Source organism: Diplodia corticola (assembly GCF_001883845.1).
Source record: "Diplodia corticola strain CBS 112549 chromosome Unknown scaffold5, whole genome shotgun sequence".
NCBI classification, from domain to species: domain Eukaryota; kingdom Fungi; phylum Ascomycota; class Dothideomycetes; order Botryosphaeriales; family Botryosphaeriaceae; genus Diplodia; species Diplodia corticola.
Window position 1 is genome coordinate 123,053 of NW_017971484.1, and position 15,949 is coordinate 139,001.

A 15,949-nucleotide genomic window follows, 5' to 3' on the forward strand; every position below is an offset into this window, starting at 1 on the left:
CTGGACGCACGTGAGACCGGAAGCGATATCGCTGATGCGAGAAAACACCAGGTGTCTTACCTTCTACTAGCGTAGCGACCTGGGACTGGAACTGCGTATATTAAAAGCCTCCATTCGCGGATAACGAAGCACTGAGAGGAAGGTTGGTTGTACATGTCAAGTTCCCGCCGAGTACTCAAGATGAGTAACAATCGCTTCTTTCGTTGGAAAAGAGGCGAGGAATTGGTGTTTCTGTTCGAGCAAATCCTTAACACTATTCATCTCTCAGCTGTTCGCACTATTATTCCTTTCACGGAAAGATAGCATGGTGAAGGTACTGCTTATATTATCGCAGGTCACAACAGACTCTACACTCCCGATCAGTTGTAACAGAAGAACACTTCTTGCACAAAACTCGCTAACGGACCCTAAGCAAATCCTCCCCTCGCAATCAACACCACCTCCACAAACTCACGCAAACACATCCCCGCCCAACCCCCCAAACACCTCCCACTCCCCCCGCCGCCGCCTCAGCTCCCCCACCGCGAACCCCACCTCCGCCCTCACCGCCACCGCATCCGGACCATACCCCCCCTGACCCTCCCCACCCGGCCACCCATCACAAACATCGCCATCCCGCCGCCAACCCGCCGCCCGATCTCCCGGCCCGCGCTGACCGCTCCGCACCCAAGGCCTTTCCGGCACAAACTTCCCGACCGCCATCCACCACGCGTCCCAGAAGACGTCGGCCGATCCCCCATCGGCATCGCCCTGCTGCTCCGCCGCAGCCGCACAGCAGTGCTCCGCTTCCAGCTCGGCGTACAGCCGCATCCAGTCCCGCAGGCACGCGATCAACTCGCTTTCCTCGTCCCAGATCGCGCTTCTGTCGTCGTCGTCGTCGTCCACGCTGTTGCACTTGCCGCCGCCACCGCAGCACGTATGCGTGAGGCCCAAGCGCTCGAACAGTTCGACGTTGGCGGCGGAGAAGTGGAACGGCCGGATGGGATTGGGTGTGCCGGCGGCGAGGGATCGGGAAAAGAGGGCGTGGAGGTGGTCGGACTTGTGGGGCCAGGAGAGCGGTTGGCGCTTGAGGAAGAGGGTGGGCGGGAGGCAGCCGCCGGACGGCGAGCAGGGGCAGCGGCAGCGGTCGGGGGATATGAGGGGGGTTGAGGGCGTGCTGGTGCAGAAGCGGGCGAGGGTGGTGGAGAGGCGGAGGCGGTGCTGCGGGTCTGGGGCTGATGGGGAGGGGTGGCGGAGGTGGTGGCGGAAGCGTATGGCGAGGAGGTGGAGGTGGGTTGTGCCGTTTGAAGAGGCGGCGGTGGCGCGCGGGATGACGCTGTGGTCGAGGTACCACGATGGGAGCGGGTCGGAAGAGTCGAGGCTTTCTTTGTGGCGGTGGCCGGAGCATGAGAGGAGGAGCGGCGTCCAACCTTGGTCGTCTTCGACGTCGAGGTCGTGGAAACCAGCCTGGTATAGGCAGTCCGCGGTGCTTGTGTCCAAGTACCGCATGTGGTAGGCGGTTGCGTAGCGGCCTGGCTTTAGGGAGCGAGGGACTTTGATACCCAATTGCTCAAGTCTTTTGCAGATTGGAATTGCCGCTTTGTCGATGATGGTTTCCGATGCATCCCATCCGAGCTTGTATAATTCTGCCCGAGGGATCTTCAAAAGTGCCAGCTTTGCCAGTTTCCTCCGCGACTCGGCCATGTAGTTGACGAGTGCCCTCCGAATTGAGGGCATGCTGGAGTTGTTTGGACACCGTTTGCTGTCGTTCGAGTACACGTACTTCCACAACGAGTATTCCAATACCGAATCCACCGGCGCCTTTCGCGGGTCTCCTTCGAATGGGCTGTACCATGCGGACTGTGGTGGGTACTGCGCCGAGTAGTCTCGGAAGATGGTGCAATCATATTCGAGAAGCATTCGAACGGCGGCCGCGTTGCCGAAGAAGACGGCAGAGTGGATTGCTGTAGATGGATCGGCTCCTGATTCGAGCAAGAACCTCATCCCCTCGGGCCAGCCGAGTGTAAAAGAGAGCGGAGAATGAGGGTCATCGGGCCTTCCGTCGATTTCAATACCTCGTGCAACAAGCTGTTTGACCATTGCGAGACTGCGTCGTATGACTGCAAGGCCAAGGGGAGAACAGCCGTATTCTTGTGCGATGTTAGCTCTATACTCACTTGTAGGGGGATTTATTTGAGTACTCACCCACTCCGATGTCGGGATTATTCAAGATAACGCGCATTTCACATGGGAAGCCGGGTCCAAGCTTCGATCTGGTGATCTCCCCGCCATGGCTGGAGATCAGTCGATCGATTTTCGAGAGGCCGAGCATGTGGCAGGATTTGAATCCTTCTACTCCCGCGGCATCGAAGAAGCAAGCATCGAGCGCGGTGTATGTCTTCATCGGTCTTCGCAAAGGATACATGTATGGTTAGTCTATGCCGTTTAGGTCAACTCGTGGCATAGATCACATACCTGTACAGCGTTCTTGCATTGACTTCGATACCATGGGAAATGAGTAGTCTCACGATGCTTGCCAGCGTATCATAGACTTCACTCTGAATGTACCAAACAGGCGAAATGTATCGGACGAACTCCTTCAAACACATTAGATATGGTTGCAAGAGAGGTCCGAATTCGAACTTACATGTAGTAGGGTTGATCCATTTTCGTCCTCATCTCTTGCCGAGGCGAGACCGGCTCCGAAGTTGTACTCCAGCTTGTGATAGATATCCCTTAGCACAGCCTGCACCCTTCCAATGTGCTCCGAGTATTGTCCGTCCGGCCGTTGGCAAGCCAAGCTGCTCAGCCACCAATCTTCACCCGTGGAACGTTTGCCCGTAGCTTTGCACAAGTTCTCGCCCATTTGCGCAAGAGACAAAAATGCAGGAGAAGCCTTGGGGTCGACGATTCGAGTTGCTACAATCTGTGGCGAGAGCTGGAAAACAAGACCGCCGCTTATGCTTCGGAAGGCCAGGGTGACGTTGAGCCCAGTGCTGAACCGAAGTCTGGCAGTCACCCCGCACCTCCTTGTTACCGGGGCTCTTCTGAGGGGACATTTGCCGCTATGCGCGTCAGATTGATAGAAGAACGTGAGTGGACCGACGAAGAAGTCTCTCTTCGCACCAGTGCCGGCCGGACTTCGAAAACAGCTGCACATTCCCAATGCATACGACGCTCTTGAGATAGAAGCATCAGAATGCAGTTGATGGTGACGCAGTGGCGGACAGGGAGCTCCATATTGACTTGTGGTCATGGTTGAGCATGGTTTTCGTTGTTTTCGCTGGCACTTACGGCGGTTGATTTGCGGAAGGCTCTGCACCATGGCCTGGATTGAAACGTTGCACTCCTCGACCTGCTTTTGCAAAGTCTGGAGACTCGCCTGCGTAGTGCTTGAAGTACTCCTGCAAAATAATCAGCAACGGATCAATTGCCAGAGAAAGCGCTACCTACAGCTGCTGTTGCCAAAAGCGTATGTTCTGGTGAGAGTGCCACAGATCCAATGTTCGTGCAAGCTTGTCAAGCTCCTCAAACTGAGCATCCAATTCCCCTTGTATCTGAAGCGACCTGGCTCTTTTCAGGCCCTTCTTCAATATGGCATCTCTTGGTGCGACAGTGAGGCCGTCCAACAAGGCAGAAAGATACTCAGCTCGAATCAACCACGCTTGCACCAGATCGTTGGCCTCTTTCAACGCTCCAGGAGATATGATGCTGGAGACACTGCCCGGCCCCACCGAGTCAAGACTCCCCTTGATGTTTCTGATGAGCGCTTCTGCATGACGAATATTGGATGTTTTGCACTGGACTTCCTGCGACGCATCGCGAAGCTGCTGGTAGAGTCTTGCGCATACCATCACGGCTTTGATACCGTAACCGGCAAGCTGAGCAGCAGCAGCTACAGTCCCGATCTCTGCCATCTTTCCGACGGATGGAGTTGGTGGTCTTGGCTGCTGGTGAGTCTGGGGGAGGATGGTGGAAATGAATGGAGCTTTGGCTGAAAGGTAACTACGTATTTATGCTGGAGAAGCATGACAAATAACTCGTGACACGGGGCTGAGAGCCCGTTGCAAGTTGCCACTATTGGCTTGTGCAACTTAGCTGCCTTCGGCCTTGCGTTCAAACCGTGGTCGCCTTTCAGCTCTTGGTTTGAGACTCATGCCCCGGAATACAAAGGAGAAGCATGTCCAAAATCCAGAGCCTAGCGCAAAAATCATCAGTCAGTAAGCAAGGAGTTCAAGAGAGGTCTTACCACTCATTCGTCAAGCTTATAACTGTCAGCGTCAGACCCAAGTCGTGCTAGGTACACGGCATCCTCAGCCACACTGTCCTCGGCCAATCAACATTGTAAAGTCCTGTTCCGTCTTGAACTTCATGCCGAGTGCGAAACGGAAAACAGGGTGCACTCGCATTTGCATTGGCTGCATCATGTCTACCCAATGATTTAGAGTGCCTTCTTTAGGTCTTACATGCATCGGGCTCTCCGACATTAACTGGACGCATGATGACGCCGGGAGGCCGCCCGCGACCCAACCCCGCCCCATCCACCTATCACATCGCAGCGAGACAAGAAACCCTCAAAAAGGCGACCAATTCTTGACTATTGTGATCTTCGAGAAACTTTGCATATGAACACCAGTGATTTGCTTGATCAAGCTAGCCTGCACAAAAAGCTACGACGAAAATCCTCCAAAACATAAAGCCATCAAAAGACGAGCAAGAACGTAAAGCCAACATAGAGTAATGAGTGAATCGGAAGAGAATGAACGGCTGCCATGACGACGAGTGAGAGAGCCTAATGACTTCAAATGGACCAACCGCCAGCAAGGTCCATCACGCCATCAGGATCAACCTGGCTGCGAATGCTGCGGAGACGAGCCGCGTTCTTCCTTCCGTAGAGCTCCACGGCCGTGGTGTTCGCGATGGCGTAGTTGGGGTAGGCCGCGAAGTCGTCCGGGGAGTAGATGCCCTCTTGCTGGGCGACCTGCTTCAGGTGGTTCACGGACGCGCGCATGGCGTTGTGCCAGAATTCGTCGTCGTCAGGCGAGACCCAGGCGAAGTCCAAGTTTAGCTGTAGAGCATAGGACATCAGCAAGAATTCGTTTTGCGTTGGGTGGCCTGGTATTACGGGTAGAGGTGAGTTGGCGTGCGGGTATGCGCTCTCGGTTGCGTTGTCGCCCCATGTCTTCAAGAACGGTTCGATATCATAGCTGACGCTGAACCCGCTGTGATCGATCATCTGTTTTCTAAGGGTCTGGTTGAATACAATGTTAGTTTCTAACGACGAGTGTGCAGAGGCGGAAACTTACGTCCGACTCATTCTTAACAGCACTCAAGAATCCGGATGTCAATTTCGAGGTCGAAAGCGTATGGAATGTACCGCGGGCCTGGGGCAAGTAATTCGCCGGGAAACCCTTCACGAAGTCGGCGAACGATTGAGTCTTCACATGGCTGATGACTGAATCAATCTTATCAAACGAGGCAAAAGCCGCCGGGCGTTCCGGTCCGTCATAAAAGAAGAGTACTAGAGACACCACGCCCGTCGGCTCGCCACGAAGTGTGGTAATTATCTGTGCCTTCGGGTCCGTGTTATCTGCGTCGAACTGTGCGGTCGCATCGATAACGGCGTCGATGTGGTCATCTCCATAGATTACTACGCCACCCTATGCAAATGGTAAGTAACGATTCATGTCTACCAGGGCCTTTACTTACATAGACTTGAGGAGGCTGAGGGTGAGTATAGAACTCGGCCGAGGCAACGACTCCAAAACGGTTCAGTCCTCCCTTAAGAGCGAAGAACAGATCCGGCGTCTCTGAATCGACGCGAGTGACAGTCCCGTTCTGTTTTGTTTGATTAGACGGTGTTGAATACGCTTAAGGAGTTTCCTTGCCGAAGGTGGATATTTACCGGCATCACTAACGTGAAGCTCTTGACCGTGTCACACGTCAAGCCTGCGATGATCAGAACCAGTTTTCCCGTGAAGGAAACTTGTGCTATGCGAGTATTAATAGACTCACCGTGTTGGTTAGTTTTCCTGCAGGATTCAAGTCAGTCAGTCAGTCTTGTGCATAGAGCTTATCATAAGTGGACGGTTGGGCTCAATAGCTTCTTACCAGGAGAAGCCTCCACCGAGGGTAAATCCGCCAACTCCCGGGCCAACCACTCGTCCACCAACCACATTGTAGCCAGTCCCATCGAGTTTTTCGTAGACATCGGCCCAAGTCTGAAGTCATTGATGCAGCCGTCAGCCCAGTCAATTTAGTCGGCAGCGGCAGCTACTCACGAGTCCGAAGCCAAGCTCGACTGTAGCATTGTCCCTCGACAGTACGACCTGATTCATCCGTTTCAAGGAAATGTGGACGCCGTCGGTACTCGAAAAACCAGGAATGGAGGCATGTCCGCCTGACTCCACAGCAAATGAGGACTTCTTCGAGGCGATAATTTCCATCTGCGTTGTGCTGTCAGTATTGAATGAAGTGGGACCTCAAGGGATGGCGTCTCACAGCAGTAGCCAAATCATCAGCAGAGCCGGGTTCGAAAACGCACTCTGGAACCTGACTTGACGACAGATACCAGTGATGGATATCGGGTATGAAGTCGGGATTCACTAATTTGTCAGCTCGCCCGCACCGAAGGAATGGTGCTAGCTAGTCAACCTACACGAGTGGATGACGTCGCTAGCATCCGAGATCTTGGAGCTAATCTGGCCGCAGGCCTCAGACGCGGTACTGGAATTGCCGCCGATTGAGAAAGGCACGGCAGTTGAGAAAGGTAAAGCTGCCAGAGCCAAGGCTGCCAGCAGCGAAGAAGTTGTTCGAAGAAGCATTCTGAAATTGAAATGGACTGGGTTGAATTGGATAGTGTACTCCTTTCTCTGAGGACGGAGATGTTCTCTTAAGCAGAAATGGCGCAGCACAGCCAGCAAACTCTTGACATGGTGAAGTAATTGGCAGCCATGAAGATCTACTCTCATTCGTCCTAGATACCCGCCATCGCAACACCATGGGAGGCCCAAGTCGGCTCTCAACTGCCATCACCCTGCCATCACCAGTTCAGATGTAAGACAAAGTTTCACACTCGCTAGGACACAGCTTGAAGATCTGCTCGGAGCCCACCCGTGAGATTATACTCTACCCCGGATCTCAGTGTGGTTGAGTCCTAACCGGTTTAGTTTGAAACGGGAGTGGGGCCACCGGGGTCGAGTTTGTAATTTGCGAGAAGTACCCCTCCCGCCCTAACGGCCCTACAGCCCCCTACAAATCTGTGCCTAATGTCACAAACATCTGTACCGCATCGAGCATAATGTCTTGGTGGCCTTCGCCTGAACCGTTCGGAGGATTCGGAGAATTGCTCCTGTTTCTCCTCAACTTTGGTGCCACTGCTCAAGCGGTCATTGACGTGCTCAACACGCCTTGAGGGGCCATAAAGCTCCTCCACCATCGAGTGATGTCGATGCCAAGCTGTCATGAATTCGTCGTCAATGGACCCGATTGGCCCCGAGCAGTGTACATCCACGATGTGGAACTTAATTTCACCCAAAGCTTCGCTCGGTCTGGGCATTGCGGGGATGTTCGTCCGACATGAAACAGATCGATATGTCGGTTCTAGACTCACTGCAGTTGTTGATCGACGCCCCAGTTCAGAGGGTCGTAAAACTCCTCACCCGATTGGCCCCGCGGTCCGAAATGGACAGGGATTGACACGGCCAAGCAACGGCCAACTCAGCCAATCGGCCTCTTATCTTTTGGGCTTGTTACTCTCTCGTGCGGATTTGTGTGCATCAAATCATTAATCAAGGGGCTGCAGCCCTACTAGCAGGTCATCACGCCTTGCTGATCCAGAGATGACCCCACTCAGACGCGTCTACACCACCGTCCTGCTCCACGGTGTCATCAAACCTGGGACGGGGAGGGCATGGTAATCACACGTGGGAATGGCCAGATGAAGAACTACGCTGGGATACCCAACGCTCAAGAACCTCAGGGAATGGTCCAGACCAGCGTCATTGTTCACCCATGAAACGAGATCTGTACTCGGAGAGTGACGCGGAGGTGATTTCTCGCCTTGAAACTCACTTTGGGATCTAGATAAATGTTCTCAGTCTCGGGCTCCCTGTAGCGAAGCATCAGCCTGGACTGTTGAGAGAGACCTTGAGTTCCTTACATTCGTTCCCTTCTCTTCACGTCTTTCTTTCAACGCACCATTTTCCCCAACAGTTTCACTTCTGTCCTCCATTCAGCAAACATGAGGGTGTTTTCCATCGTAGCTATGATATGCACAGCCGCTGCCGTGATTCTATCCATGCTTTCTCTCTTCGCGGGATGGCAGCCAAACTTCATTGAAGACGCCGATATCATGGTGGTAAGTACCCAACCGACCCCGGCCGGCGCAAACCGTCCCTCCTAACCAACTCGGCACCCTCAGCTGGACATCTCCAAGCTGCTGCGGAACCAGACTGCGCAAGAAACCGCAATCACCTACGAGCAAAGCGGCAACATCGGCGCCAGTGGGACGATGCTCGCGGACAGCAACGAGTGGTACAGCGTCCACATGATGAACTACTGCTTCGGCAACTACACTTCAGGAAGCTCTCGCAGCCTGTCAGGCTGCTCCAAGAGCACCGCCTTCTTCTCGATCAACCCGATCTCGCTCGCCAGCTCGAAGTCAGCCGGGCCGTTCGAGGTCTCGTTCTCGCAGACCATCACGGACGTCGGCGGCAAGATCGAGAACGCGTACCAAGCCGTCTTCTTCTTCCTCTGCACGGGCATCGCAGCAACGGGGCTCTGCTTCATCTTCGGGACGATCGTGGCGATTGTCGACGCGAGCCGGTTCACGCACGGCACGCGGGTCTCGCTGGTGAACCTCGTGCTATCAGGGGTAAAGTCCTCCCATGCGCCCTGCACCAAGGATGTGTTCGTCCGTCCGTCTGGACGCAAATATCAAACATCTCGCTGACACAACATCATCGCACAGACGGCATTTCTCGGGCTCGGGCTGTCCTGCGGCGTCGTCACGGGCGTGCTTGTCGAGACGGTGGAAAAGGTCAACGGTCTGGGCGCCGACGTTGGCATCTCGGCGGCCCGCGGCGACAAGTTCCTCTGGATGGCGTGGTCCTCGGCCGCGCTGATGCTGGTCGTCACGGTAGTGTGGTTCATGGACTACTACGTCGAACGCAAACTGGTTCTGCGCGAGATCGAGCAGATGTACGCCGCCGGGGCGTTTGGGCGCAATGCCGGGCTGAGGAGACAGTCGATCATGGGGCCCGAGATGGGGAGGGATGTGTCCCCGGCGACGGCGAAATACCATAAGAAATTTGTCACCGAGGTTGCGAAGGATGCCTTGGTAAGGAATATCCGTTGCGGCTCCGTTTTCAGAGCGAATGCTAACGAACTGTAGGCGCATGCTGCTGGCGCTGCTGTGTTTGGCGGCGTGAGTAAGGTGGTTTAGTGATTAAGTGAACAAAGCTTGGTCGCGATGCAGTAACAGCACGAAAAGTGACACGTACAAAACCTTCGATTCGCCGAGAGGCTTGCTGGATAAGTCTTTTTAGCTTATTTTTTCTTTGGTATTTGTCCTGGAGTTGAACTCATCTCCAAGTGAAATTCTGAGAGATTAAACAATCTTTCACATCCCAATTTTGAGTCGACCTGATTCAAATGCAATCTATGCATAATTGACGTCAATCGTGACGAGAAACAATATTCCACTTGGTGGGCGAAGCGCAGCGGAGCTTTGAGCATGTGCATTACTCTATTTACAAACGTGGCGCGTAACTCGTCAACATTCACAAAACTCTATTCCCCGTCCTCCAAGATCTCAAAGCCTCTCCAGCCCATTACCATCACGAATCATGACATTCATCTACCTCTTCTTCCATCTTGATCCCACATCACGCACAGTGGACAACTCCATCAGCATGTGTATGACACTCCTGCTTCGCACATTAGCACACCATACCCCACACATCAAGCCAAAAGGAACGAAAAACCTACCGTAGGTGCATCGGCCGTCGACGACGCAGCAACAGCGCTGGTAGACGACGCCGAGGCCGTCTCGCCCGCAATGCAGTGCACGACGCCATCAGCGTGGGAGTGGCACTCCTGACCACCGCCAGTAGCGGCAGCAGACGCAACGGAAACCAAAGGCGAAGGCGTCGTCGAAGAAGAAGCAGCAACAGCAGAAGAAGAAGACGACCCACCCCCCCCGTCCGCCCCATCCCTCCCCGTGCACCCCTCCCCCGGCAGTGCGACGTCCCAAGCGTACACATCGAGCGCAAAGTACTGCAGGCTGTGCGTGTTGCGCACGGCGCGGGCGGGGTCGGCGCGGGCCAGGGCGACGCACTCGGCGTGGGTGTCGGCGAAGTGGTCGACGGCGGTCTCGCCGACGGCCGGGAGGTGGTACAGGCGGTGGACGAGGTCGGCGGCGAAGAAAGTGTTGAGCTTGCCGCCCGCGACGGTGTAGCCGAAGCCGCAGAGCGCTTCGAGCGGGAGGCGGGTCGCGTAGGAGAGGGGGCAGATGACGGTTTCGGAGGTGGCGTTGGAGCCGCGCCAGTGGCCGGCCCAGCCTGCGGGGGTTGGGTTTGTCGCGTCAGTGGTGGCGGATGGGGGAGGGGCAGGTTCTGTTGATCTTGGGGGTGTAGAGGTGGAGGTCGGGAGACGTACCATCCTGATGGCAGTTCCCGTCAATGTCGTCGCAGCGGAACCAGATGCCGCCGCGGTCGGCGCTGACGATGCGGTCGTACCAGCCGATGGGCTCGCCGGTAGGGGCGTCGCCGAAGTACTTGGTGTAGAAGGCGGAGCTGTTGCCGAAGCGCAGGATGTGCTCTTTGGCGTGCTGGGCTAGCTTGATGGCTTCGTTTAGGCCTTTGGTGAGGAGGGCGCGCTCAGTGGCGTTGCAGGAGGGGTGTATGGGGTAGTCTTTTGTTGCGCCAGCGGCCCAGTCGTAGGGCGTCGCGGCGGCCGGGTTGGAGCCGGTGACAGTCTCGGTGACGGTGACGACGATTTCCCGTCTGGCACGAGCATTGGCTGCGAAGGCAGGAAGGTTGAAGGCCAAGGAGGAAAGTAGGACAGAGAAGAGAGCTTGCTTCATGACTGCGGCTGGGCGGGGAGTTGACTGGCTGAGAAGGGCTTGAGGGAGAAGCCGGGAGGTTGGGATTGTCACTGGTCTCGACAACGCTGCACTTTATATATCCTCTTTCGGCCAAGCAAGTCAGCCTCTTCTTGCTCGATACCACCCTGATGTCTTCGCCAAGATGACGACAGGCTTTCAAGGAAGAAAATTGACATGCCACGGGGTCGTTTTCCAGGGCCGGGCGGACTGAACGGCGGGAAAAGTGAATAGCGAAGGCATTTCTTACGAACAGGCGTGCACAGCCAAGACGGAAGTCAAGTGCATCGGGCGGACGTCAGCACGGTTCCGGCATGGTAAGTGGAGACCCCAAGAGGGCCAAGCGAGAGGTTGGTGCCACTGACAGCATGGTTTGCTTTTGCTGGCAGTTGCGGTTAGTAACAGGGGAGCGGAACAAGTGGGCGCAAACTTGCTGAGTAGCGTATATAAGGCATTTCCCGGATTGGAAAGGGCTGATAGTGAGCCTTGGAGAAACAAGCACTGCGACAGTAGTCCAACGCAATTGATGAGACAGGAAGTACCAGTGGCTGTTGAGGGCGCGGGACTGCGGTACGAGAAAAGGGCGTGGGGCCTGGGCGGGACATCAAGGTGCTCAAGAATCCTGCGCCCTGCCATTGGCCACCGTGACAACATCGGACCCGCCTATACCCCGTACAGCACCCTCCGCTTTCCACACATCAGCCTCGCGGGTTTTCCTTCTGCTCGGCGGGATGCTTGGCATGACGAGTTTCCCAACCATGGCTCGCCTTGGGACCCTCTTGCCCATACCCACAACGGCTACCAAGCCGTATGCTTTTTAAGGCAGTACCCGCTGGCCCGCGTTATTTCTCCCTCGACTTTGCTCCCTCTCCACTTCAACCCATCATGACGTTTTGCACGAGGCTGCCGCTGCTGCTTGCATGTGGCGCCTTTATGGCCCAGGCACAGTCCCAGACGCTGATGTTGTCTGCATGCTCCCGACTCGGCAATGAACAGTAAACCCACCCTCACCTTTCGGCTCTGCATCCACTGACAAAAAGGACTCGGCAGATGGTGTCTCGATCAGAATGGCTCAAGTGTTCTCTGGACTTCATACGCGTCGTCGACAGCTGCGTCCACGGCGCCTGCTACCGCTGCCGTTTCAACCACTGCTGCACCGACGACGACACATTCAAGCTCGTCGATAACAGCAGTCTCCGGCTGTCATATGCACGGCAGTGTCTGGTATGTCCGCTGCCGGTTGTATTGTCATGATTGGTCTTTCGCTGCTGACCATCACTCCAGGAACTGCATGGCTGGCACCTCCGAATTCCACGTCATGCAATCGGCAACTGCCACTGAGGAGCTTTCCGCCCAGTACACTGGGTGCCATTCGCATGGCTCGACAATGTAAGGCTCATCCTCTCCTATGACCTGAAGATCAAACCTGATTGTTCGCCAGGTATTGTCTCGACGCTGCGGGAAAGGAATACGAACTGGTCGCAGAAGGCGCCGAAGCCTCCGGGACCGAAGAAAGCCACGACCATGACCACGACCATGACCACGAGAGCGAGTCGACCGAAAGCTCGAGCTCGGGCAAGAACTGCCACTTCCACGCCGGGGTAGAGTAAGTAGATCATCTCGTATCTGTATTTCTGGATTCAAAACATCGGCTGATGACGTATCCCGACAGGCACTGCGTGGGAGAAGGGGAGTCAGAGAGCGGCGGCACCCGATCTTGCGAGCGCACCGATAGAGAGTACAACGTCCCGCTCAGAATCGGCCTCCTGTTTGTGATATTCGCCACCAGCGCCATTGGTGAGTCAACATCGGCATTCACTGGCCTTCGCTAACCACAACCAGCCGTCTTCGCTCCCATTTTAATGGGATCGTACCTCCAGAATAACGCTGTCAACTTTTGCTTAATGATACTCAAACAGTTCGGCACCGGCGTCATGGTCTCGACTGCTTTCATCCACGCAAGAAGCCCACCCACCCCACCGCACTCCTTGATCCAAAAAAAAAACTGACGGCGTCCCACAGCTCCTGACCCACGCCACCCTGATGCTCACAAACGAATGCATCAAATGGCCAGCCGAGTACGAAGGCACCCCCGCCGCCATCATGATGGCCGGCATCTTCCTCGCCTTCCTCACCGAATACCTAGGCGCCCGCTTCCTCCACTGGAGAAACCACAGAAACCCCTCCCCAGCAGGCCTCGAAAGCGGCAACGGCAGCGGCAGCGGCGCCAGCGACGGAAAAGCCGCCTCCGCCTCCCCCCCGAACGCCCTCACCACCATCGCCGGCTGCGGCAACGCCCTCGGCGGGGCGGCCGCCGGGCACCCAGGCCAAGAGAAACTCGCCGTCGCCGTCATGGAAGCGGGCATCATCTTCCACTCCCTGCGTAAGCACCGCCCCCCTCCTCCTCCTGCTCTTCCTCCTTATCACCAGCCCACGCCCCCCTCCAACCATAACCCCCCACACAAACACTCACTGACGAAAAATCCCAAAAACAACCAACAGTCATCGGCCTCACCCTCGTCGTCGCCGCCGACTCCTTCTTCCCCACCCTCTTCGCCGTCATCCTCTTCCACCAATGCTTCGAAGGCATCGCGCTGGGCTCGCGCATCGCCGAACTACCATCCACCAGCACCACCACCACCTCCACAACCAGTTCCACAACCAAATACACAATGGCCACCCTCTTCGCCCTCACCACCCCGCTCGGCATGGCCATCGGCATCGGCTGCCTGGGGCGGTTCAACGGCAACGACCCGGCGACGCTGGTGGCCATCGGGACGCTGGACGCGGTGTCGGCGGGGATACTGGCGTGGGTGGGGCTGGTGGAGATGTGGGCGGGGGATTGGATGCATGGGGGGGTGATGGCGGGGGAGGGCGCTGGGAAGACGGTGGTGGGGTTGGGGGCGTTGGGGGCGGGGATGGTGGGGATGGGGGTGTTGGGGAAGTGGGCGTGAGGGGCTTGAGGAGGGAGGGGGTGGGGATGGTGATTGGAATAATAATGGGGAAGGGAAGAGTTGGGGAGGAAAGGTTGGGGTGGTGGTGGATGCGTGTTAGTGAAGTGGCTTTTGTCAAGAGACTGGTGTTTGCCATTCCGTTCAGGATTATGCACTGTGTTGTGCGTTACTTGTCCTTGGATAACCAAAGCTGTGTTGTCTTTGCTGCTAAGCCATTGTGTTCCACAGAGTCTAAGAGCAAACGCCCCCCTCTCCCTTTTTACCCCCACCCCGCTCCATCCCAACCCCCATCAAGCCTTCTCATCCCCCACCAGCACATCCCCCCTCATAACCGCCTCCTGATCATCCAACGCAAACGTGCGGTCCCCAAACGCCCTCGCAATCTCCTCGAGCGTACAGCCCGCCGTCTCGACATACGTCCACCGAGCCAAAGCCGCCGAGAAGAGACAAAAACCGGAGATAACAACATAGTAGTAGTACCCGTCGATCCCAGCGAAAGCATCGGGGCTCGACACGCCGATGATGAAGTCGAACGCCGAATTCGAGCACGTCGCCAGCGCCACGCCCTTGGGCCGACTCCCCAGCGGGAAGATTTCGGCGGGCAGCCGCCCAGCAACGAGGAGGGGACCGCCGGCCCCAGCGGTCGGTGAGGAGCTATGCTGAGACGGTGGCGGCGACGTAGGGGCTCGAGCGAGTTGGCCGCCGTGTAGAGGAGGGACTTCTCGTCCGGGCAGCCGGCGCGGGCGAGGACGGAGGGGAGGTAGAAGGAGACGACGCTGATTCCCGCGAAGATGCGCTTTTTGTAGCGGGTGAACATTTCCTATTTGGTCTTTGTGTGAGTCGGAGCGTCGGTGATGAGAGGAGGATTTGGGGAACGTACGAGCCAGCTGCACTGACCGAGCGATGCTTCGTAGCGCACGGCGTCCTGGACTTCGCGGAAGACGTGCTGGACGTCGTGGTCGTTGATGTTGCCGTCGGCGTGCAGGTCCGCCAGCGTCTGCAGTGCCTCCTCGGCGAAGCCGTTGCGGTCGAGCCGGCGGGGCGTCTCGGGCAGGAGGAGAGACATGGAGAACAGCACGAAGGCGATGGCCATCTGCACGAAACCCGGACCCTGCCAGGAGACGTTACTGGGCAGCGCGAAGTAGAAGCCATAGTCGACCCAACAGGACAGCGCGTAGCCGCCGATCAAGAACGAGTATTCGATTCCCACCATGATGCGGCGCCGGTGCGGCGCCGCGATTCCGGTCTGGATGACGGGGACGGTCAAGGAGAGGAAGCCGACGGCGAGGCCTTGGATCGTGTGGCCGGCGATGAAGCAAGCGAGGTTCGGTGCGAAGCCTTGGATGAAGGCGCACTCAAAGTATATGAAGGCCCCTATGCGCACGCATTTCTTACGCCCGATGATGTGGCCCAGCCGCCCTGAGTTCAGGGAGCCTACCGCTGCCGAGGCTTGGAGGCAGGCCACTGTGATGCCGGTGACGGATGGGTCGACGTTGCCGTAGATCCCGTCCATGCCGCCGTGTTCGGAGAAGAAGAGTTTGACCAATACCGGGTTCACCAGGAGGCCGGCCATGATACCTACGTGCGTGAGGTCAGTGGGCCATTTCCAAGAGTTTCGGCATGCGTCTGGACCATCACACCTTGATCGTAGTCAAACAGCGCGTCTCCCAAGCTACCGAAAGCGCATGTCATCCATAACAGAGGCTTCCCAACAAACGGATAGCGCGGGTTGTAAGTCTTGGGCTTCAGAGTGCGTTCCAGCCAACTGGGTTTTTGACCCGCAGGCTCACTCTGTTTCCCGACCGGAAACGTCTTCACGACCTCGCTGATGTTCTCGGTGGTAGTCATGATTGATGAAAGCACAGTTTGCTCAATGGGGCGATGGAAGAGAAACGTGTGGATTGGAGACCTG

General features: G+C 56.4%; 6 protein-coding genes across 6 annotated transcripts; 2 read left to right on the forward strand and 4 right to left on the reverse strand.

Annotated features, from left to right (window-relative positions):
* Window positions 1-450: 450 nt before the first annotated feature.
* Window positions 451-3,896, reverse strand: BKCO1_500043 (ankyrin repeat protein; the record flags this gene model as incomplete). Its single annotated transcript, XM_020276864.1, has 7 exons — window positions 451-2,129; window positions 2,185-2,387; window positions 2,455-2,576; window positions 2,627-2,975; window positions 3,017-3,224; window positions 3,274-3,383; window positions 3,433-3,896. The coding sequence occupies 7 exons, from the start codon at window positions 3,894-3,896 to the stop codon at window positions 451-453; spliced, it is 3,135 nt and encodes a 1,044-aa protein (XP_020133931.1).
* An 884-nt stretch (window positions 3,897-4,780) lies between these two features.
* Window positions 4,781-6,803, reverse strand: BKCO1_500044 (fad-binding domain-containing protein; the record flags this gene model as incomplete). Its single annotated transcript, XM_020276865.1, has 10 exons — window positions 4,781-5,047; window positions 5,105-5,230; window positions 5,286-5,639; window positions 5,689-5,817; window positions 5,885-5,928; window positions 5,995-6,011; window positions 6,091-6,200; window positions 6,261-6,425; window positions 6,481-6,584; window positions 6,638-6,803. The coding sequence occupies 10 exons, from the start codon at window positions 6,801-6,803 to the stop codon at window positions 4,781-4,783; spliced, it is 1,482 nt and encodes a 493-aa protein (XP_020133926.1).
* A 1,418-nt stretch (window positions 6,804-8,221) lies between these two features.
* Window positions 8,222-9,424, forward strand: BKCO1_500045 (sur7 protein; the record flags this gene model as incomplete). The annotated part of the gene is made up of 4 exons (XM_020276866.1): window positions 8,222-8,338; window positions 8,402-8,893; window positions 8,951-9,319; window positions 9,374-9,424. 4 exons carry the CDS (start codon window positions 8,222-8,224, stop codon window positions 9,422-9,424), a joined length of 1,029 nt encoding a protein of 342 aa, XP_020133925.1.
* Window positions 9,425-9,866: 442 nt separating this feature from the next.
* Window positions 9,867-11,065, reverse strand: BKCO1_500046 (major allergen asp f2; the record flags this gene model as incomplete). Its single annotated transcript, XM_020276867.1, has 3 exons — window positions 9,867-9,908; window positions 9,970-10,541; window positions 10,639-11,065. 3 exons carry the CDS (start codon window positions 11,063-11,065, stop codon window positions 9,867-9,869), a joined length of 1,041 nt encoding a protein of 346 aa, XP_020133928.1.
* Window positions 11,066-11,968: 903 nt separating this feature from the next.
* Window positions 11,969-14,037, forward strand: BKCO1_500047 (zinc iron transporter protein; the record flags this gene model as incomplete). The annotated part of the gene is made up of 8 exons (XM_020276868.1): window positions 11,969-12,078; window positions 12,134-12,307; window positions 12,368-12,472; window positions 12,525-12,689; window positions 12,756-12,880; window positions 12,926-13,020; window positions 13,106-13,466; window positions 13,586-14,037. The coding sequence occupies 8 exons, from the start codon at window positions 11,969-11,971 to the stop codon at window positions 14,035-14,037; spliced, it is 1,587 nt and encodes a 528-aa protein (XP_020133927.1).
* A 290-nt stretch (window positions 14,038-14,327) lies between these two features.
* Window positions 14,328-15,885, reverse strand: BKCO1_500048 (mfs sugar transporter; the record flags this gene model as incomplete). The annotated part of the gene is made up of 4 exons (XM_020276869.1): window positions 14,328-14,691; window positions 14,757-14,857; window positions 14,918-15,615; window positions 15,678-15,885. The coding sequence occupies 4 exons, from the start codon at window positions 15,883-15,885 to the stop codon at window positions 14,328-14,330; spliced, it is 1,371 nt and encodes a 456-aa protein (XP_020133924.1).
* Between the last annotated feature and the right edge of the window lie 64 nt (window positions 15,886-15,949).